General features: G+C 42.0%; 1 protein-coding gene across 4 annotated transcripts in view; it reads right to left on the reverse strand.

The window, feature by feature from the left end:
• LOC111153831 (neurotrimin) overlaps positions 1-23,745 on the reverse strand; it is a 403,882-nt gene that overhangs the window by 10,803 nt on the left and 369,334 nt on the right. For 2 of the 4 annotated variants that reach the window (XM_022513084.1, XM_022513086.1), the window contains exons 4-7: positions 9,766-9,900; positions 7,692-7,812; positions 3,337-3,488; positions 210-245 (exon numbers count right to left, since the gene is read on the reverse strand). In XM_022513084.1, coding sequence (XP_022368792.1) covers positions 210-245; positions 3,337-3,488; positions 7,692-7,812; positions 9,766-9,900 — 444 coding nt within the window. The remainder of the gene's footprint in view (positions 1-209; positions 246-3,336; positions 3,489-7,691; positions 7,813-9,765; positions 9,901-23,745) is intronic. The other 2 variants (XM_022513088.1, XM_022513087.1) reach the window with 1 other exon arrangement.

Genomic DNA, 23,745 nt, shown 5'->3' on the forward strand with positions numbered 1-23,745 from the left:
ACCTGTTACTCCTGAGGAAGTGCGGGCAAGGTGTGAGCAGAGTGAGGAGAGCTACCCTTCAAGCTCCATCAGCTCCAGTGACTTCCATAGTATTCACAAGCATCCTCTAAGCAACTTCACAGATAGGTAATGAAAGGTGGGAAAGGGGGTAGGGGGACTCCAGGAGAAAGGAGAGGGAAGAAAAACCATAAAGCAAGGGGGATACTGACCTTGCAACAAAGTTGAGCTTGTAGGCTCATTTAGTTCTAAATCGGGTGAGGGACATACAGGAGAGAAAAATGAAAACAAACACATATATTATATACAGCCGCTATATATTTGTCATATATAGTTTGTATACTGCCTTTCACATACATTTCTGTGGGAATGGGTAAATAAAGGAAGACACAAAAACCAAAAGTAGTAGGACAAGATTCAGCATGAGAAACACTAACGCGCTTTATGCTTCCATCCTTAGATGTGATGGTTGGAAAGTGAGGGAGCTGGCCACTCATACATTTCCCAGAGCTGTGCTGAGCTGGGGGATTGATGTGGTAACAAAGGACCTAAGTCCCTTTCCAGATGAGGTTTCTGTCACACATCTTATCCCCACTGAACTGGAGACCAAGTTCAGGAATTTCTGATCCCATGGCACCACAGCACAAGCAAGATGGCCCCAAGAACCACCATGATTCTGGGAGCCCGGCAATCTCTGCAGTCTTAGGGAGCAGGTGCTCAGGACACTGTTGGTCCATGGTAGAAAAGATGACCCTGCTCCCTTTGGATCCCGGCCATGATGGGGCCTCCCTGTGCAGCACTTCTCACTTTCCAATGTCCATGTCACATGATGAGGGCAAGCAGTCTGCATGAAAGTCGGCAATAATATAGCTGGCTTTCTGCGATGCTATAGGAGAATGGACTGCATCACACAGTTTACAGATTCGCATAACACAAATGCTGTTTTCTCACTGCCATAGTCTGCTTCATGGGTCTTGGCTGAGGGTCCGCTGATAATGGGAGATGACACATGGAAAACTTTGGTATAAGTTTGTATTTGTGATTGATGGTGGGCCTCCATCATGAATTTTGGGGTTGCCATGTCTGGACTAGACCTCAGCAAGAGCCAGTGGGGTAGAAATACCCACCTTGCTCGCTAATGGCATTTGACTAGTTCCACAGAACTATGTCAGCCACAGGGCATCTCAGTGACAGACTCCTCTCAAATGGTCTCTCATTTGAGACTTCAAAATTGCTTTCTTTTGGATTAAATTTGGAAAATGCTCCATGCTTTTTCTCCCTCTTAGCAATTTCGCGGGTAAAGAAAAGCTAGGAGATCTCCACATTAAAGAACATTCCCATGCGTACCCCATTTATCTTGCTGGACTCAGTCTTTCTAAACTTATCTGAATACATACTATCACTTTTCCATGTATTTTTTTTTAAAGAATCCTGGACTCCAGAGAGCTGACAATTGGAGGAATGTCTATATGACACACAGGGTGAAGACAGATAGACCGACGGGGAGGCAGAGGTTCTAATTGCCACATAGGGGTCTGCTGAGAAGAGCAGATTTATGGCACATGCTTTACTGCATTCCTTGTCACAAACGCCAGCTATTGCACTCTCAAAGCCTGTGCCTTCTCCCCGTTCTCATTTTCAGATGGCTTAAGGGGAAGAGGCCAGGGAATTAGACAGCAGTGATAAAGCCAATTGCAAAACCATGTCATGCATCCAAATCAGAGGAGCAAGGAGGACAGAGGAGGAGGAGGAAGACTGCTTACAGGAATGAGGGCTGCTGTGGGTGGAGGGCAGGCCTGGGGAGGGTGGACGGTACCGCTAGGAGAGCCTGAGATTTGCAAGGCCAGGGAAGGAGGAGTCTGTTCCTTTATAATCCTGGCCCTTCTGTTTCTGGAGACAGACACCTGCCAGAAAGCCAAAAAGGCCTGACAAATGTGAGGGGCAATTATGACTATCCCTGTGTGAGAGATGTCAGACAGATCAATCACTCTAATCACAGCTCTGCCCATTCTCAGCAACCAGCTCTGGGATCAAGGGCAGCCTTCCTCTTCCCAGCCCCCTTGGATAAAGCTGAGCTTTGTTTTATGTGTTGGATAAAAGGGGGGTCAAATGTGATTTGGAAGCGGAGATGGGACCATGGAGCTGTACAGGCGCGTTATTTGAGGCTGGCTGAATACAATGTACCGTGGAGGGATGTGGTAGGGACTGGGGGCGAGGGTGAGGTAATTGAAGCCATAAGATTTTCTGGGAGTTCTCAGAGGAAAAGGAATTTATATTCTTACTAATTATCTGGTAATTCTTTGCTTTCCCTTGCCATCATGTTCAAGGGTGCTTGCTACCATGGGAAACTAGAGGGAAGGATTTGAAAAAATCCAAGCTACCTGAGCTTGTGAGGGTATGGAGGAATTTTCCCTCAAAAACAACCAGAAATTCACTCTGTGGCCTGCAGGGTGAATCTGCATCTACCAAGGGATGCAAGTCATCCTTGGATACCTGGAGTCCTGGCAGATACATAGACCTACACATCAGCTCACTTCCATTGTTTGACACATCTAGGATCTACAAGGGAGCTTGTTTGTTTGCTTTCTTTACTTGCTTCTGGCACCAGTATACTTGCCAGATATGTAGGAAGGCAGAGCAATTTGCTGTACCCACATCAGTCCTCCAATAAACCATTGTTGAATGAATTAATGCATGAATGACTATGTGACTTCTGTCAGGATGGTGGCTTAGCTGGACAAATATATCTTAGTCCAGTCAGACAACACCCATTGACACAAATGAGGAGCTGAGGGGAAAGCCCCATTTCCTTCCTGAATTCTCCCTCCGAAGCTAATTTCAGGATTCCCAAGGCCCATGATTCTACTTTTACAAATAGAATTCAGTATCTCTATGTCCCAACAGCCAGGAAAAGAAATGGTAACATCTTACACCACCCTAGTGAACAAAGTTTTGAAATAGTAAATGTTGCTCTCCGAGTGCTTTGCTATTAAATTGAACTAGAACCCCCCATCCTTAGTCAGTTGAGGAGCTCTTGAAGAGAAAAAATTAAATGTCACTTCATCATCCCAACACCATTTCCTCCTGCCTCAGGGTTTACTCATTATAAATGAAACATGAACATTCTTTCTCATTTTTTCCTACTACCGATGCCCATCCATGCACCAGATTTTTTTCCCTCTCTCTCTCATTCCCCCTCCTCTTCCATCTCACTCACCCATGCCTAGCTTCTCCTGATTCTCTCACACAAGCCACCCCACACTTGCAGCTCTTTCTGACTCTTTCTGTCCCATGAGACCCTTTCCTGTTTTCACTGCCCAGCTCAGGGCTCAGTCTTACCAAATAGTGTAATGCTGGCATTGGTGTGGCCCAGCTTATTGGAGGCCACACAGGTGTAGTTCCCATAGTCATGCTCGGAGACATTGAAGAAGATGAGTTTTGAGAGAAAAGGTCTGTTTTCCACTTTGACCCCCTTCTTTCCTTCAACCAGTCTGAAACCAACAAGAGAGAGACAAAAAAGGAGAAAAAAGGAGATGGTTATATTTTTCTCATAGGAGGAAGACAGACTCTGGAATTAACGATCTTCTTATTGCCCCCATCGACATCATGGTGACTACTTTTCCCCCCACTCAACTAATGCATGTTCACACACAAGGATATGTACTTGTATTTCTCTAGTTTTGTGCATGTGCCTGGAGACAGTCTTGGCACTACACAGATATTCACTAAATTCTTTGAAGGCAGATGCCTTCAACACATCCAGTATACCAGCTGTGTGACATTCAGACAGCAGGTACTCCGAGTGTGGACTTAATTGATGTAGATGATAAGATTAATAAAGATGATGGTGATGGTAACCATAAAGAATAAAACAACAACAACAACAACAACACCTCAATCTTCAAAGAGAAGAACCTGAGGACTTTGAAAGAACAAAGTGTTTTCAAGCACTTTGGTAATAAATGTTCTCTTACGAACTTGAGGCATTCTGCAGATAATACTTTACTTTTTGCTGGTAAATAGAATATAAGAATCAGGGATCACTTTTACAGCAGGGTACCCTGAAGGGCTTGGGAGAGGTGGTCTCCCCAGAATATCATAATAACTCAGTCTGGAAAGGATTATAGATTCCTAAGACTGACGCTATAGAGCCTGGACAATGCCAGTCCGATATGCCACAATGGCTTGCACTGGTGGTAGGGCCACTAAAGAAAGACCACAGAGTGTGAGTGCAGAAAACAGATACACCTGCTAGAGCCATAGTTATCACTACTAGGCAGATGGAGAGGGTCAGGAGAATACCGCTTAGGGGCTGATGGGGTCATATCCTCTATCTCAGGATGCTGTCTGCAAAAATTCTTAGTACCATTACATGTCTACATGGAAATTATGAGACCAACCCTCTTCCTTTTAAAAACTCTGGAATGTCCTATTTCAGAGAATGGGCTTTAAGCCAACCTTTTACTTTCCCTGAAATCATTTGTCTTCCTTGCCCAGAGACTGAGCCTACGCTATGGGAAAGATAAATGTTGGGGGTGGGGAGGGATCCTTCTGAATGGAGGATCTCAGGGAACATGGTTTAGGGCTTGGCTGGGGCAGAATATGTAGGAAATAAACAATGTTAAGGCATAGGGACAGAAATTGGGGCCAATGGCTGTTTCAGAGTCATCAAACTGAGAAAGACAATATTCAAGGCAGAATAGGAAGTGAAGCCCAGCAAGATGATGATGAGAAAATGCTCCATAAACTAAAAATGTTCTTCAATATACTAAATTTCTGTGGAGTCAGACATCAAGACTTCCTGCCTGTCCCTGGGTCCCAACATGCTTCTGGCACAGAGGGCATGTGCTTTGTCATCCTCTGAAGACGTAGTCTCTGCAGAACTACAGAAGAGTTCAATCTGCCACCCCAATCCCGATCCGAAGAGAAAGTCAGGCTCTGGCTTCAGTTCTTGCGCAACATTGGTCTCCTGGGAAGTCAGAAGGTTGGCTGGAGGAAGTTGCTTGCTTTTCATTATGTAGATTTTCCTGTGGGAGCCTTTCTCTCTCATAAGCTAGGGGAAGTGAACTGGCCTGAGTCCATGGACTTCATTAAAATGTGAGCACTGTAGGAACGGAATGAGGCATCCGGCTGTGCTGCCAGACGACGCTTTTATTTCCAGCTTGTTATGTAGATACTGATCCTCTAGGGGGTGCTGTCCAAAGAAGGCTCTGCAAGCCCACCCACCAGGAGGTTTTGGAGAACCCGTCAAGTGTATTGATCCCATTTGCCATTTTGACGCCATTCCTGGGCTGGGGAGGAAGCCTTCACATCAGAACCAAGCTGTGAATTAGATTTCAGCTCTGCAGTGGGGAGAGACACTTACCCGAATCAGGTTCCTGCTTGACAGCTCTGAAATGTCTTTAGCTAAAAGCAGGGTGGGGTGGCGAGCAGCGTTTTGCGGCACTTTGCAGCTTCTGGGACGACAGACTTGCCTCTTCTCTGTGTGGTCACACATTTCCCCATTCCATACCGCTCCCAGGCTCCAGATTTTTAATGAACAGGAGGCTTTTCATTGGCTCATGTGTCCCCGTGGACGGGTGGATCTTAATAAGTATTGCAATCTATTTCCTCTCGCTTTGACTGATGACACACACAGTGGCCGTGGCGTGCAGTTGTGTGGTGCTAGGATGTAGACAAAAGAGGCTTCTACTGCAAATTTTGAGAAAACTGTCTGTCCCCATCATATGGACTCCTTTGATTTGCCTCTGAAGTCCGCTCACGTTACTAGGAATGGAGCTAGGGGAGAGCTGCTCTTTCCTCCAGGGGGGAGCCACCTGGCGGAGGTTGCCTGGCAGCCTCAGTGGCACAGGAAGGACTGGCAGCAACAAGGACCTCAGAGCCAGAGCTGTTCTTGCTGAGCTGGGTGTCAGGAGGACAGACAACTCCACTCAGTGGGAGAACACTGTAAATAAATAAATGAGGAGCACATGGAAAACTGACCAGAATCAATTGAAGGGGAGGGAGGAGCCCCCATGAGAAGAGCTTGGACAGCAGAGGAATCAAGGCTGCCTGAGCCAGGGGGGGATCTGAAACGTGACTGGGCTTTCTTCTTGGAAAATAATACATATACAGCAGTCCCTCCTACGACACAGAGGGTGCAATGCAGGGCTGTGTTTACATTTTTTCTCACCACTGGTCATTTTTGTCGTGGACAGCTCTACATATTTCCTCCACATATTTTAAGATCTTACTTTCCCCTACATTTTTACTTATCTTTTTCTCCCATAAAGAATTAAAAAAAAAATAAGATGCATCTGATTAGGGAAGACCTGGATAATTGAAGGTTCAGGAACTGGGTGTGGAGCTCCATGGTTTTTGTTAGTTTTTTCTGATACTAGACTTCCACAGAGGAGGGCCTTCAGTAGGAAGGCAGAGGGACCAGGGGAGCAGGACTCGCAAGAAAAATGCTTATTTACTGGGAAAATGTTACTCCCTTCAGCATGATTCTGAGTTCATAGAAGAAGGGGGAAAGCTAGCTATTTCTTCTTATCTCTTCATGTGTTTGCTTTTCTTCCTTCGGCCTCCTGTCTTTCATCTCTAAAATGGGCCAGATGAATAGGATACATGTTCTCAAGATGATGCCAGTCTTTTACTTCAGGACTGAAAAGCACTGCTTCTCATTTGGGGGGATTATGATAAGACAGGATGAGTCTGACAATGGAGTCATGTGATTCCAAGACGGGGCGAGCTTTTGGTGTCTGACGGACCTCATAAAGAAAGGCACCCAAGGCATGCTGGAAGAGACGTTCTAAGTAGTGCAGGCGACAGCTGGGTCACAGCTGGCCTGGACCTGCTCCAAGTTCCCTTCTTGCAATCCCCCTTGGGCTGTTTTTCTTCCCAGCTTTTCAGCCCCTAAAACACCTTCCTCCTCCACCCACATGCACCACCCCCTCCCCATTTTTATCAAAGCATTTTGAACATGGACAGCTCTTGCACATTTATTCGTTGTTCACCCACCTTAAAATAGCTCTTTGATCACAGTAATTGTCATGTTGCCTGGCTGTTCTGAGCTGCTGAACCCTGTGCTAACTCGCCATTTGATAACTCCTCGCAATGACAATCTTCCCTGAATCACAACAGATATCCCGATGATGGGTGCAACAATGGGAGGGAAGGGAATAGTCCCCTTTCTTTTCTTTTACCTTGAAAGAACAACCCAGGCACAAAGGGAGGGCTAAATCGGGTCATGGACTCCTTTATCCACCGCCACCGATGGTGTCCGGAACTGAACTGGAGACCTGCTAACTTCTTAGCCACTCCCAGCACCCCGTGAACATTCCCAGTTTCTTAATGCAAGCCTGAGAGTGTGTTAAAAATAGCTTCAGGCAGAACACATTATTTTCTTGCCCTATAAAAAAAAAAATTCACAGGCCTTGCAATGTTTCTGTGGCTTTCTCTGAGATTTTGCTTTCCTAAAAAAAATGTTTTGTTTCAGGCCCGTTGATTAGCGAGGGATAATTCTGTATGGAAATGTTAAAAATAGAGCTGAAAACCATGACTAATCAGAAAATACATCCCCCACCCCCCACCTTGATAACTAGTTGGAACTAGAAGAAGATTGCTCAGAAATTCCTGCGTAACCATCTGGAAACGGGAAGCTAGAAAAACTTTCTTCTCCTTGGAGGCAGGTAAGGTAGGGAGGGAGTCTTTACCTTTTGTCATCCTTGTACCACTGGAATTCTGCAGAGGGAACAGCTGAGGCCTCACACTGCAGTGTTCCCTTCTGTCCCACGGGGACGCCTGTCCCCTTAGCTTCTGAAATGTGCGGCGGGTCTGCAGAGAGAAGATGTGCTGTAGCATTTTAAAATGCATCCTAAAGTGAGGCAGGCTGCCTCATTCACTGGTTTTGGTGTTTACTCCCTGCTCTACCTCTGCTTGCTCAAGCTGACAAATTGTACATGAATTGAGCTAGAGTGTGAAACCACTCAACACGGTGCTCAGGAAAAGCTTGTCTTCCTAGCATGTACGGGTGCTGTTCCCCTCTGTGCGGAGGTGGAATGAGCAGGTATTCAGGCATATTTCCTGTTTAAACTTTTTAACTTTCATAGGAGAATGCCAGCCCATCAACCCTACACTCCTTTAATCAGCCTTATAGAATTTCTGCACACCAGGTTCTTGCCAGAGTCTATAACCTCAAACCATTCAATTCCCATCAAAAGCTCAGTTGCAAGAAATAATATTCATGGAGAATTGCCTGAAGCATAGACAGATCAGTTATTCTTTAAAGCATCCTAAAATGGATCCCCAAATCCAGCCAGACCGGACTAGACCTATAAACTTGGCCTGCATTCATTCGAAGTCTTTACCTAACTGCCCTTGGCAATTCCAACAGTTTACATTGAAGTGCATTATGAAAAACAGCCATAATAAACTTGGCATTCTATTTATTGCAGAAGTACCATGTGTGACGTTGTTGACTATCTCAAAGTGATCTATTTGTGGAGACACTAAAGAGAAATTTCTCTTGGGTCTCAGTACCAGGAAAAGCAGTGTTTTCCCCAAGCAACAGGTTTGCTTTCATCTTATGGACATAAACCTTAAAGCAGATGATGTTTCCCCATTTTGATTTCACAACTCAAAGCCAAATTCTGCACCTGCGTCTACCCTCCTTGAAGTATATATTTCTGGTGTTCGTTTATCTCTAGCTTTCACTTACTGTCCTAAATAGGTTCTCCGTTGTTCCCATCCCCTTACTTTCCAGGTTAATTTTTATTAACTGCAAATCATTTCAAACCCCTTTAACAAGTTGGTGGTACACATTCTGGTATAAGAATGGTAGCATTTTTATACCTATCCCCTTGCTTCCTAAAGTGCTGTGCATTAAGTAGGTTCAAATTTTAATAGGAAGCAAAACATTAAAGAATGAATAACCACCAAGACACAATATTCTTCCCACACTTCCACCCCAAAGTTTTGAAAAGGAAATGCTCCTTGTCTGCTGGGTTAGTTCTTGGGTTCTATCCTGTTGTAAGACTTCCTGAAATGAGCACAGCAGAGAAAACTTTCAAAAAGTCCTATGGAACTACTCAATTTATACTACAAGGAGTCAAGAGGAGAGAGCATGAGACACAGGTGGGGAAGTGGAGGAGGGTCAATGTCAGAGAGAATCTGATTGGTTGATAAGAGAGAATGAGGGGTCTAGAGCAGTGGTCTCCAAACTTTTCAGATTCTGTACCTCTGTTAGTCAAAATCAGGTTCTGAGATGCATCCTTTAATATGTGTATGTTTATTTATATTTAAATTATGAATGTACACTTTGTACATCAACATATGTAATCACAGAAGTATGAGATCACAGAAATACACCATAAACATGTACAATAAATTTCCATAAATGTATCATAAATTTCCTTTATACACATGGTATTTTTGCCCCCTACTATGGACATGACTGGCCTAAAGAGGGAAGAGTTAGGAAACACTATGAGCAAAGTATGGGAAAAGTTGGGATTCAAAGATGCATTTCTATAAATTGTACATTGAAAGCCATTTTATGATCTTCCAGGAATATAAGTCAAGTTCGGGATTATATTAAATTACTTTCAGCTGCAACTTTTTTTAAAACTAGAATTTGGAATTACTCCTCTTGAAAGCAGAGAATGGACAATGATATGGCACTAGTTTCCATCCTGAGTCAGCCTCTGGCTCTGTGATCCAGCTCTTTACTGTGGCCATGATAGCAGCCAGCCTCACACGCACAGGGTGGGGGTTCCTGAGACCACTTACAGTTCACGGTGACCTTTACTCTCCGGACCACTGGTGCGGCCACATCATTGGAGGCACTGCACTCATAGTCCCCCGACTGCTCCCGTGTGATGCCCTGGATTTCCAGGTACTCGTCTTCACTCACAAAGCCCACAGCTGCAGGAGAAGGTACGGTGAGAAAACAAAACACCAAAGGTATAAACTTAGAAAACAAAGTATAAAACGGTTATGTCTTCAGAGAATTGTGCCATTTCCAAGTTTCGATTCTTAAGAACGATGCCCATTCTCCTTCCCCCACCCCCTGCCCTTCTACTGCTTCCATCATCAACTTTCCTTTAGTTTCCCAGTAGAGCAGCTGAAATGTTTGTGCTCCTACCTAGACTGAACACAGAGCCTGGAGAGTTACAGGTCCTCAATAAGTGATTAATAATTTTGACATTTACATGGCCGAATCTTACCAAGCGGTGGGACTCTGGGATCTAAGTTAGGCACCATACGTGAATATTAACTCTTTCTGATTCCAAGGTATCACTAAGGCTGAACCTTGAAGTCTGGAGCTGATCACTGCATCCCAGACCATAAGTCAATTAAAAATACCACACTAACAGTTATACACACACAAGCCACAGAAGGCAGTGGCAACACTGACAAAATAAACTTAAACTCCAGCTTTTAGATTTAGACAATAAAATAAGCAAAGATCAGTTTTCTAAATTTTGATCTGCTAGAACTCTCATATAGAAGATCCTGAAGACAAACCAACAAAAAGGACACCAGACTTTAATCACAAGTACAGAAGAAAGTCAAGAGCGAGGAGACATGGTGGCAAATCTTAACATGTCATGTCTTAACCGTGACATGTTTCATGACATGTCTTCAACGTGAGACACGTTTTCTCTGTTGAAAAATTATGAATAAAAGACAACTCTCAACCTACTGGCTTCCTACTTGAGCACTAACCATGCGCATTGTCTTATGGAAACAGCAAGTTTAAAGCCTGGAAGACTGATTTCACAGTTCTCTCCCTTAGTCACTGTGAACTTCAGCCTACTTACGAAAAGGCAAGGGAGAACAAAAGGAACTGCTTACATCCCAGCATTACTCTGCCTTCTCTGTTAAGTAAAGATAGTTTGATGATATATTTTATTATGTAAACAGGGATACTTTTAAAGGTAAAAGGGGAACTATTAATAGTTACTCTGGGACAATAAAAGCATGCGTTGAAACTGTCCCAGGCAACTGAGAGACATTTCACAGGCATGTTGTACATACAGTTCTAGAACCTCACAGGGTTGTTTGGGGGTAACAAATAAAAACATACATATACACAAAAGCAATCTGAAAACTCTCACAGATTGCAAACCTGTTGCTTTAGGAAGTAAGCCTGTAATCTGCTGGGAAGCCAGACTCAGGTGGAGTGAAACTATTTTAACATGAGTGGTCCACATGAGTGAAGGAAAGAAAGGAGCATTTTTCTCTGGATGATAAGACACCCCATAATGCCACATGGATCTGCAGATCCAAAGCATGAAAATGACAATAGTAAGATACTAATATAATACAAAGAAAAACAGATATGGTATGTAAAGTTCCCATTGTATTTGTTCCATGACATCACTAAGGTCACCAGCCTTGTCAAGATAACAGTAGAAATAACAATAACAACAATTAGAAAATGACTATCTTGTCAATTACGGGCACTACCTTCCCATCCCTGTCACCACTTCTTGGTCATGAGAAGTCTGTGCCACCATCCAGTAACAAGCCCAACCTAAGCATTTCCTCATACTTCATCATGCCACATGGAACCCACACTAAACATGGGTAGACACTCTCTTGCCAATACTATCTACACGAAAGCAAAATAACAGCCTGTATCTATTACGGTAAGCAACCAAAATTCACAACAAGAACCAGGAACACATTAATAAGTGGAAAACAGGGCCCAGAAGTCCAGGCTATGGAGAGGGCAATCAACATTAAGACTCACAGTCCCAACAAGTAAGAAACTGCTAATGAGCAATAGCTTTCTTGTTACTGTTTTGTAAGCATCTTTAGGGAAAGAAGACTAACCTTGATTTGAGGAAGAGTGCAGGGAATAAAAAGAGAAGGTTGACATGAAGAAGGTGTGTTTCCTTCTATGTTGTCATTGTTTATTTTCTCCAACCTCAAGCCTACATTCGTCAGATCTTTCCCAGCTAGAATGCTATAATTACTGTGCAAAGTATCTCAGAGACCAGTGTCACACTTAATATTCCCATTAATTTTAAATGGTAGTCCTTGGTACATATGTATGGCAATTGGTGTCATATTTTAATTAGGCTTGCCCTACACCATCTGAAATTAATAATAGCTCAAATTACCAATGTAATTTATAAATTAACAGTGCCGTAGCATTAGGAAATAAATTAGCTCTGGACAGCTGTTTCCAGACTAAGCTCCAGTGTCAGAGCAGTGATTGGTAGGAACTCACATATCCTGGGAGGCTGTGTACTATACCACCAAAGCATATCCAAACATGGTAACAGTATTGATTTATCCACACAGTGTAGCTCCTGAGGGCCTGGAGTTATACGGAAGAGCTGATCATGGTTGTCAGCACCACTGAGCTGACTGCACCACGGGAAGGGGGCAGTTCCCGAACCCTCAGTGGGCCCCAGAGGACCGATGGCTGATAATTCCCTTCTTGGTGCTTCAGATTCCTTCTCTGTCAAATGGGGTACATGATGCTACTTTATAGGGTTACTGTGAGTATTAAATAAGCAAATATGTGTAAAGTCGTTAGAACAAAGCAAGTTCTCAATAGACGGCAGCTACCACTGATAGCACAACTCTGTTTGAGCACATTTTCATGTACAAGATCCTCGATACAGGAAAATCTCAAGGTAGAGATGAAAGAATAATCAGATCTCTGCTTTTCTAGTAGGAATTTAATAATAATAAACTTTACAAAGGATTCACCACAGATCCTTTAACGAGAAAGTTCTACTCCCTTCACTTAAAATAGGATTTGATTTACAAGGGATACAAATTCATGGGATCATTTCTTCTAGGAAAGCTGGTGTAGCTGCACAGCCCATGTGAGACCTGATGAGGATTTGAGAAATGTCTCTAATTTCACAATTAAGAATAAAAGGAGACATGGATACAAATACATAACCTATCTATATTCTATCTATAGATGCCAACTGTAAACTGTATGTCTATAGTCTATCTAATCTTTTTATGTTATCTATATGTGTATAAATATGGAGATATATATTTATATTTATATTCAGCCTTTCCCCTCGATACAGAGGCTACAGCTGACAGAAAAGAGAGTCTGAGGATCTCTCCAAGAATAAGTGAATTTATAAGATCTCTTTCAGAAAAAAGTTCTAGAGGGCCCAACAGGCTTAGACTAGCCCTGAGGTACGGCCTCAAATATTCACTATGAAAGTTATTCTTGGTAGCAATATAGGGACCACATTTGGGGGACAGGACAGACTGACTAGTTCTAAACACCTGGCTTCCACCGTGGAAGAGGGCTCTTCCCAAAACATGGTAGTATTTGTTGCTAGAGAGCCAGGAGCTAAGACTGCTGAGTGTACAACCCATGGCAATGTCCCCATGTCATTACTGCCCTGACACTGTCAGATCTGTACTGATGTCATATGGCCTCTTCTTATAGCTGGGAAACTTATCATTCCCCTCAGTTTTCTGTTAGATACCTAAGAGTGAGTTGTTCAGAGCAACATCAACTGGTCACAGCACCTCTTGTACCATGCCCTACACACAGAAGATACCATCCCCCAGGCAGCGTCTATGCTCATTATCTTCTCTGCTTAAGATCCAAATGCAAGTTGAGAGTTGAAAAATTAATCTATTAACCTGAATCCATCATAAACCGATAGCGATCCAATAAAGTATTACATAAACTGATGCCAATTATAAATTGCATTTCTATCTATTATCTATCTATTATCTATCTATCTATCTATTATCTATCTATTATCTATTATCTATCTATTATCTATTATCTATCTATTATCTATCAAGATAAAAGCGAGACACTTAGCATAGATCCTGGCATATAGCAAGAAGTTAGTTGAGGGGTGTCTGGGTGGCTCAATCGGTTAAGTGTCTGTAAATTGTTAAACCTCTTGAGTTTGGCTCAGGTCATGATCTCAAGGTCATGAAAGTGAGTCCCCCATTGAGCCCAACATGGAGCCTGCTCAAGATTCTCTTTCTGCCCCTCCCTTCCCTGCATGTACATTTTTTCTCTTCCTCTAGAAAACAAAGAAACAAACAAATAAAACCTCATTTGATAGTGGAAACTGAGTGTGTGTGTGTGTGTGTGTGTGTGTGTGTGTGTGTATGATTTTGTTTATTTTTATTTGTCATAGAGAAAGAGAACTAAAGAGTGAACACAAGCAGGAGGAGTGGCAGGCAGAAAGAGAAGCAGGCTCCCTGCTGAATAAGGAGCCAGATTTGGAACTTGATCCCAGGATCCCGGGATCATGACATGAGTAGAAGACAGATGCTTAACCAACTGAGCCACCCAGGTGTCCCAGTATGTGTGTGTGTGTGTGTGCGTGCATGTGCGTGCACACACACACACACACACACACACACACACACGTATGCATTTATCATATATATGTATGATTCATATGTTATTTGAATATGTGTGAATATGCATGTATAAAATGTAATCGATAATTATACTGATATATAGAAGGGCAAAAGAAAGAATTTCTTTGATATTTGAATTTTGAAACTTTCTGGGATTAATCATTAGTGATATATTAAGGAGGAGCTGAATCTCAAAATGTAATTATATGAAAACGAGCCCTGGGACTCCACAGAGCCAAGCCCTGTGTTTCTCTGTGGCCTGTCCCTTCCTGTCATGACATGACACTAGTACTCTAAGCAGATGCTGCTTCAGAAGCTGGCTGGGCCCTGGGAATAGTGTGCTCTTCTGTGTGCGTTTTCACGAAGGCTGTCAGCTCGGTTTTGCATGCAGACCCTCTATTATGGGTGATGATATCAGAGTCAGAAAGCACACAGCTGGATGTTTGGAGTTTGCAGCTTGATGTCTGGAACCTGGGTATTTGCAGCAGTGCAGCTGATGGCTGCTAAAAAAAAATAAATAAAGAAATCAGCTTTTGATTTGTAAACTCAGCCAATTTGATCTGAAAGACATTGATAGGGGATAAATATAGAACTCCGCAGTGTCATATTACCTCAGTATCTTGGCTGTTTGCTTTCTCTTTTTCTAAATCTCTAGAGATGTAAGTCTGTACTAAGTGCTGAGAAACGTGAAGGATTTAATTGGTTTGAAATTTCCTGCTCAGGTTAATTTGAGGAAATTATTTTTACTTGGGAGGCTCCTGTTGGGTTAAGTCTCTCCTGAAACCAGCAGGCACAGCCTCGGGTCAGAAGTCCACTCACAGAGAGTCCCCTTCATCACCTGGTTCTGAATTGTCTTAGAAACACAGAACAGTCTCTACACTCAGCCTGTAATTTACTCATGAATATACTTTCTAGATTAAGAACGGGAGTTCTTAATCTGTGGAACTCTAACCCCAGGAGGTTTTGAACCTTAAGAAATGACCTATGTGTGTGTGTGTTTTCCCTTCATTAAGATTCTATACTTTTTTGAAAAAGGTTAATATCTACACTTCCATATTTCTTATGTTCATCCCCCAGTGATGATACAGACTCAAATCTCTACAACTCCCAGCCCAACAAAGAAAAAACAGAAAAGCTCCTCAAAATGTAGCTGATGATGGGAAAGACATAACTCTAGAAGAAAAAGCACAGCCTTGTGCATTTTTCATTAACTATTTTGTGGAGGATGGGTAGAGAAGTAGTTTCTAAAAAATCCTTTTGAGGAATAGTTATGCAGATCTGAAGAGTTCTTTTTTCACTAAAAAAGGGGTGTGCTTACCAAGACTTGGGGTGGGAGGAGCAAAGTGTGCAGGGTTCTGTCCATTCCCACAGAGCTCCATGACCAACAGTGATTAACCAGGCACCTGCTGTACATGGAGGGAGCAAGGACAAGGTCTTCCCTTGGCATGAAGCATCCTCAGATGGAGAACAGAATGAGGGCTTTCCTGAGGAGTTCCATTTATTGGTGATCACATCAAACAAACACTCAATGACCATTTGTTTAATTACATCAAACAAACACTCATCTCCCTGGGGGATGGGAGAGAGCAGAAAAGGTGAGGTAGGGTCATATTTATAGTTAAGGTAATCTAATATGTATATTCAGATTAGATCATGATGGGAAACTGCAAAGTACCATCCATACTAGAAATGTAAACATTATCCATGAATTTCCAAGTGGCATGGAGTAAAAGAATGTGTGTAAGAAAATGTTTTGAGAAAATCCCATAGAAATACCCATAGACTAGCAGGAAGTTTATTGGTGTAGGATGATCTGGGCTCAGAGAAAAAGGGAGATGTGGCTGAAAACCTGTGTATTTACCATATTTGTTTGTAGCCTTTGAATATATATGTGTGCGTGTGTGTGTGTGTGTGTGTGTGTGTGTGTGTGGAGAGAGAGAGAGAAAGAGAGAGAGAGAGAGAGATACATACATAAACTTTGCAAATAATTCTCAAAATCTACCCACCACTAAAGCTACTTGCTACCAAATCACACTGCCTGCAATGCCGCAAGGCCTTGCCCACCTGTTTGTTCTTAATGTTCCGCTATACAGAGGTGGAATTTTCAAGCACACAAAACCTATGAAAAAAAAGAATGTATGGAAAAGAAAAGAAAAGTTGACTTACTCTTTCGTTAGTGACAATACTAATATTTCCTTCTACCTCTCTTCATTTCACATCACATCTAAAAATAAGCATGCACACATGGGTCCCAGATGAAATGTACTGTATGTAAACAAGACAACCATGATCTACTGGAATAAACATGGTGTTTCTGAATCCTGATTATGGTTATTTCTCTCAGCAATTAGGTAACTTTGAGTAAATTACTGAGCCCCAGTTCCCTCATTAGTAAAATGTGAAGACTTTTCTTATTACACTTTGGTTGGGTCTGAGAATTATACGAGAGGCTTTGTGCAGAGGCACAGAAGGGGGATTGACACATGGAAGATGGTCAGGAAATGTTAGAAGGAACAAAATATTGGAAAGAAGGGTCACTCTGCTACATCTAACCCCTCTCCCAGGCCAATCTATACTTTGAAACCTCCTTCCTACATTGTAAATTACCAGCTATGCTCATAATTTCCACATGTACATCCCCGACCCCAGAAGGCTCTGCTGAGGTCTCAGCCCACCAACACGTCACCTGTAAGTCTCACAGACACCATGGGCTGAATTCATGGTCTTGCCCTTCAAATCTGCTCTCATCCCATACCCACTCATCTCTGTTGCTAGCATAGCTACCCCCCCACTCTTCTAAGATAGAGAGAGAGAGAGAGAGAGAGAGTCATATGTGATTCTTCTCTTTCTCTCACTCCTCACCTTCAGTTAACAAATCCTGTTGCCTTTGCCTTCTTTAGAGATTTCAAATCTATTTCCTTCTTTTTCTTGTCATTGTTAACTATCTTAATTCAGGTGCCCATTGTCTACTGGGGATTATTTTAATACCCTCTTTATTGATCTCCTTGCTTCCAGCTCATTGTTTTTATTTTCGTCCAATAATTGCCAAAAATAAAAATCAATGCCACCCCAGCTTAAATCCCTTCAATGCTCTGCATTCCTCTTTGATGTGGCAGATACAGGCTTCTTATCAGCGGACTGTTGTCTATAACTCCAGATTATTCTCTTACCTACTCCTTTCTCCCCACATCCAGTGGACACACTGGCAAAGTTCCTAAAACGCTAGGTTATTGATCTGTTCCTCTGTACCTTCTTCTTCTCTGCCTGACATCTAATACCTCTTTGTCCATTTTAAAATGTGCATCCTTCAAAACCATCTTACATGTCATTCCTCTGGGAACCCTTTGTTGACATTCAAAGATCCTTGTTTCCTTTCTACCCAGCTTATTTTTTGGGTTTGTTTCATGTGTTGTACTAATCACACTACATTGTTATATGTTTACATATGTTTACCCATCTGGACTCAAATTCTCAGGAAGAAAGGAACTCTTACTTATTTCTATGTTTCTAATATCTATAGCAGTGTTTAACACAGAGAGGGCACCAGATGATCATATGGTCAGAGACTGAATGAATGAACTGACTGACTATAATTTTGGTGGCTGTGCTGGCTATCATAATGAACTATTTATTTTTCAAAAAGATTTTATTTATTTATTTATTTGGCAGAGAGAAAGTGAGCAACTGCATAAGCAAGGGGGAGCAACAGGCAGAGAGAGAAGCAGGCTCCCCGCAGAGCAGAAGGCCTGACATGGGGCTCAATCCCAAGACCCTGGGATCATAAACTGAGCTGAAGATAGACGCTTAACTGACTGAGCCACCCAGGTGCCCCCATAATGAACTATTTAAAACCTTCTTTGGTGGCTTTTGAAGAAACAACAGAGGTCTATTTTTTAAGGTTGATTTTTCTTCCTTCTGATAAAGAGCTGGACCTACCTCTCAAACCTCCTTAAGTTAAAGAAATTTCTCCCCCACATTTCCTTAGAGGAACTAAAAAAGCCTTCATCAAGCTCGGGCTGGAGTGAATAAGAGCTTGGTTTGGCGATCTTCACAAATATCCTTAGTTAAAAGCTCTTGTAACTAATGTCCCTGCTTCCTCTGAATGAGTGAGGATCCAGCGTGCCCTAATCAGAAGTGTCTCAGAGAGCTTTCTTATGTCATCGTCAATTTGGATGAATTTTTTCCAACTGGAATCAGCTTGGTGATTCAGCTCTGTCTATATGTAATTAGTGGTGGAATGATTGCAGGCAATGTGATTAGGCTCTTTACCTTCCTGGGAAAGGCAGGAAAAAATGTGCTGTCATCAACACAAAGTGGGCCTCAACAGGAGAAGGGGGAGCCTCTGCAGTAGAAACACCCCCGCCAGCCAGCACTACATACAATAAGCAGCACCACCCCAGAGACGGAAGCTGGCACTCCGGGATGTGGTTTCAAGCAACGGCTGTGTCTATTGAGAAAATCCTGAATTCCACTCCATAGAGCAATGCCGTTCTGTAGTTTTAGAACTAGCCTGAGCTCTCCCTATTACCTACTGCATGAAGTCTGAAACCAAAATGCACAGAGACTGAATGAACCCCTATTCTCAAGCATGTGCTCATGCAACTTCCCTGCCCTCCTTCCTTCTCAGGGTCCAGGGACTCGGCCTGCCACTGATGGTATCACGTGCTTCTCACTTCCATCTGTCCTCATCTGCTTCAATTAAACTGCATTAGCTCCCACTTCTCTGGCCTTTTTCAAACCTAGCAACCCTCTTCCTATGCCACAGTTCCAAGAGATGGGATAAAGGAGCATTTACTTTATCATCAACCAAAATGTCACTGGTTCTTGAATTGAAAAAACTAACCACCTGAACTGATGGACCATAAGTTTTTCTTTCTTTCTGTTCTAATTCTCTCCTTCAAGAGCTTCACCACCACGTATAAGACTTGACAGCACCTTCCATGGTGTAGTAGGCAAGTGGACAGGCACTCCTGAAGCAAGCCATAGAGTCAGCGTCTGCTGAAGGTAGGGTTGAGAGAAAGGTAGAGACAGAGATAGAGAGATAAAGAGGGAAGAGGAGGAGAGAAGAGTGTGGACAGCCAGATGCATAAGCAGATAATAAAATTACACATCAAACAAGAAAGAGAGCAAGCAGACTGCAAGTGTTTGGCTAAGGGCTATTATCAGAATCTCTCTCCCATGACTACTGTGTTCTCATCAAAGCTCAAAGCCTCTGTCACCACTCTGGATAAAGTTAGATGCAACGGCTCTTTTGTATGAAGCCTGTGGAAGCAGCTATCCTGAACAGTACTGGAGCATCCTATGACCCGGCATTGATTAGAATACTCACTCTTTCCAAGAGACCCTCCTACCCAAGCCTCTAGAAGACAGTCAGTGTACTTTTTCTATATAGATCAAATAGCAAGTATTTTTGACCTCGCAGACCATACAGCCTCTGTAGCAGCTACTGAGCTCTGCTGTTGTAGGGCAAAAGCCACAGCAGAGTATACATAAGTGAGAGTGGCTGCCTTCTACTGAAGCTTTGTTTATGAACAATGAAATTTCCATTTCATATCATCTTAATGTCTCATGAAATACAATTCTTCCTTTGATTAATATTCAACTAGTTAAAAATGTAAAAGCCATTCTTAGCTTATAGACATGCAAAAAAAAACAAACAAACAAAAAACAGGTGGCTGGTTGGATCTGACCTGTGGACTGTGGTTTGCTGACCTTTGATGTAGAAGTATGAATCTGTCCAGTTGCCTACTATTTCCCACAGTCCTGTCTCACACTGTTTCATAGGACCTTTCATCTGGCTCAACTACACACTCTTCCTCTCTTTTCGAGACTCTTCTATTCTGCTATCTGCACCTCTACTGATGACCAGACACTCCCTTATCCCCCTTCTACTCTTCTTGGGTAGATACCTCCCCCTCACTGTCACTGAGTCTAAGAGTATGGATTCCACTCTAGACCTGTCCTGTCAAGTAGAGGCTACCAATTCATTATATTGTTGGTTAGTATGTTTGTTCTCTAGTGAAATTTCTAGACTTCATCTTTATAAAACCTATGCCTGCACACTCCTCTGCCTCCCCCCCCCCATTTCTGTTCTCCTGACCTCCTGGTCATTCCTTCCCCTTCAATGAACACCTTCGCTCCTGGCTTAGAGCCTTCATCTCCATGCCAACTCTTACTCAGCATCCTCAGTGACTTTGTTGACCAGAAATATAAACTATCAAAAACTTGATTCTCATGATCATGATCCCTTATCCCCAAAGACTTTCTCCTGTGCTCACTTCAGTGACCTACTTCACACAAGTACCTGGAACTTGCAAGAAACTGAACCACCTTTGAAGTCGTGAATCTGAACACTTCAACTGTGTCCATGACTTCCTATCTTTGTTAATACATTTGCTCAGTGACTTTATGGAGACAGCGATTTTACTTCACATAGGCTTCAAATCCATTGACACAACATTTATTACCTTTTCCCCTTTGACATCCCTTTTGATAAAACTTGGGTTTTTATGACCCATCACCGTAATCTCTCACAGAAATACCCACCACTATTTCATTTCCCCCCCCTTGTGTATTTCACTAGCGTGAGGAAGCCCCACTCTACATGGATCCAGATATCTGTCCTCCCTGTGTCAGCTCTGAGAGTATCACACAAATAGCAGCCTGGCTTCACTGGACATTCTCCACAAATAATCGCTCACCACTGACTTGGGATTTTGCAGTGTTTCTCTGATAACCAGACTCTCTCACTCTGAAGGTGTCTTTTCCTTCTTTGCTTTCTCCAAACATCTCACTGCCTGGTTATCTTCTCCCTCCACTGATGCTACCTTTTGATGATGATCTGCTAATGAGGGGGGACCCAGAAGCCATCAGAGAGCATCACTCCTCTTCTCACAATCAGATCTATAGACCTCTACATATGTGCCTGTCATCTCATTGTCTCCTGAGTTTTGGAAAATGATCCATCATTGCAATTTCTCACTGGAAAGTACTCTCAACTTCTTCACCTTTACTCTTGCTCTCTAACAGAAAAGCTGTGTGTCTCCTCTCAAAAAAAAAAAAAAAAAAAACCAAAACAAACAAACAAACAAAAAAACCAAAAAAAAAAAAAAAACCCTCCTTTTGATTTGTTATTTCTTCCCTTCTCACTTTCTTAAAGAATTCATTCTGTCTGTTTTATTTATTTATGTCTCAAAGATTTTTCATTTCTGTTATTTTTAAAGACATTATTCCTGACAGTCACACCAGTTGACTTTGCTCAACTGATAGAAATCCATTTGTTAGTCCAGTCTTAGTTCCTAATTGTAATCTACCCAGACTTTTTTTTTTCACCTTTTAAATGTCTGTCTTAACAACACTCCTCACTGCTGACCCCATGTTTCACAGCCCCACTCAATAGCCAACTGTCTTGAAACTATTGTCCAAATGTGCCATCTAGAATTCTTTACCTCAGATTCATACTTCAATCAGTTCAATCAAGCTTCTGTCCACATCTCTTCACAAAACCTAATCATACTAAGGTCACCAAGTGACTGCCAAGTTTCCAAATTCATTGCACACATTTTAGTGCTTTCTTAAGAGACTTCTTGGCGGCAGTCTACATGATTGACAACCAGCTCTTTTAAATGGTCTTCTCCTGGCTGCTAGGATGCCAAAGTCTACTAATTGTTCATCCACACTCTCTAGATATTCTTTCTAAATCTCCCTCACTGTTTTTCCCTGTGTTATCCAACTTCCCTGTATCGGGATTCCCTAGAGTCAGGTCCTAGGCATCCCTTTGTTTCCTCACTGTACAGTCATTTTTCAGGGAATATCATCTGCTCTGTGACTCTGAACCTCCAGTTATATGGCAACAATTCACAAATTTATACCTCTTCCCTAATTTCTCTTTCATGAGTCCTGGACCCATTTATGCAATGGCATACCTAAAACAATCACTTGGAAGTCTCATAAACTTCCAAATTTTTCCAGCATGGAATTCTTCATTTCTCCCTCAAATTTTACTCCTTTCAATTTTTATCTTGTTAATGAATGACACCTTTATTGATCTAATTGCTCGAGTGAAAATTCTGGGAGTCATGCTTAGCCCTTACTCACCCTGATGACAAAACTGAATCCATTATTAAGTCTTGCTGACTCTACTTCCAAAATAAGCCTTGAGTCTATTCTCCTCTTTCTATTTTTACCTCTATCACCTTACTCTTCAGGGACTACTGAAATAGCCTCTGGACTTTCTAATTTACAAAACTTGTTTATAGATATTTCTATTTAATCTTTTCCAATAACACTACCAGGCAGGTAACATATGATTCAGTCAACCCCAAATCAGCATATCATATGTCCTACCATGATTTAACCCCTCTTTATTTCTTTGCCACTTTTCCCTTAATATATTTCTGTACTTGGCTCAGGCCTCACTGAAAAAAATGTTATAATTCCAGAAGAATGTCATCTCCTATTTCAGCCCTGGTTTTACTCATGCAATCACCTAAAACACCCTCTCTCTCAGGCTATATTCCTTTTCCTTCAGGTCACAACTTAGATTTCATCTCTTATGAGAATCCTTCCTTAACCTTTCTGGTGCCCCTAGAATAATACCTTGTTCCTCTCTTCATTTTATATCATGAGTCTGCAGTGTTTTTTTTCCCCTACAATAACAATTATTATAGCATATTAAATTGGTATGGTTATTTATCTGTTTCTCCCTTCAGACTAAGAGTCCATTAAGGACAGATAATAGTTCTGTATCTGTAGCATATAGTGTTCATGATATATAGTTGCTAAATGAATGAAGGAATAGATTAATACATTAACTAATTATGTTTTTTGTTGTCAATGAATTTACAGTTAACTAGGTCAACACTAATACTCCATCTATATTGAATGGAGAGAGTTTGTTAAAGTAACCCTCTTTATAATCAAATGCATATTCAGGGACCCCAAATGAAGAAACCTGCCCTTATTAAATTACTTAATAACCCATGACATGTAGTTCCATTTTCTATTACTTCCAGCTTCCATCTTTCCCACATCAGTAGTTTACCAAAGGCAGGAGAGTAGGCGATGGGTGTTCACTGACACTGTCCAAAATTACATGTATGACATGTCAGAAATCACACATTCATGGTGATGATTTTAAAAATTGGACCAATTTTAGTCAATTATTATTAATTTTCTGCAGTTTTAGTTAAGATGGAGTAAGCACACCTTACTCTAAGCACACCTAGGATCTTCCACTCATTACAAATAGAAAGAATACATCTAAAAATGATCTGATTACTCTGAAACATAAACAATGGCAGGCAGATTGGGGAGGGAAATGAAAACTTGAGGAAAGACCACTACAGTGGTAAGTTTCCAGTTGTGTTTTGTTTGCTTATCTTTCTC

Source organism: Enhydra lutris, unplaced genomic scaffold, assembly GCF_002288905.1.
Source record: "Enhydra lutris kenyoni isolate GAN:26980312 unplaced genomic scaffold, ASM228890v2 scaffoldscaffold34, whole genome shotgun sequence".
NCBI classification, from domain to species: domain Eukaryota; kingdom Metazoa; phylum Chordata; class Mammalia; order Carnivora; family Mustelidae; genus Enhydra; species Enhydra lutris.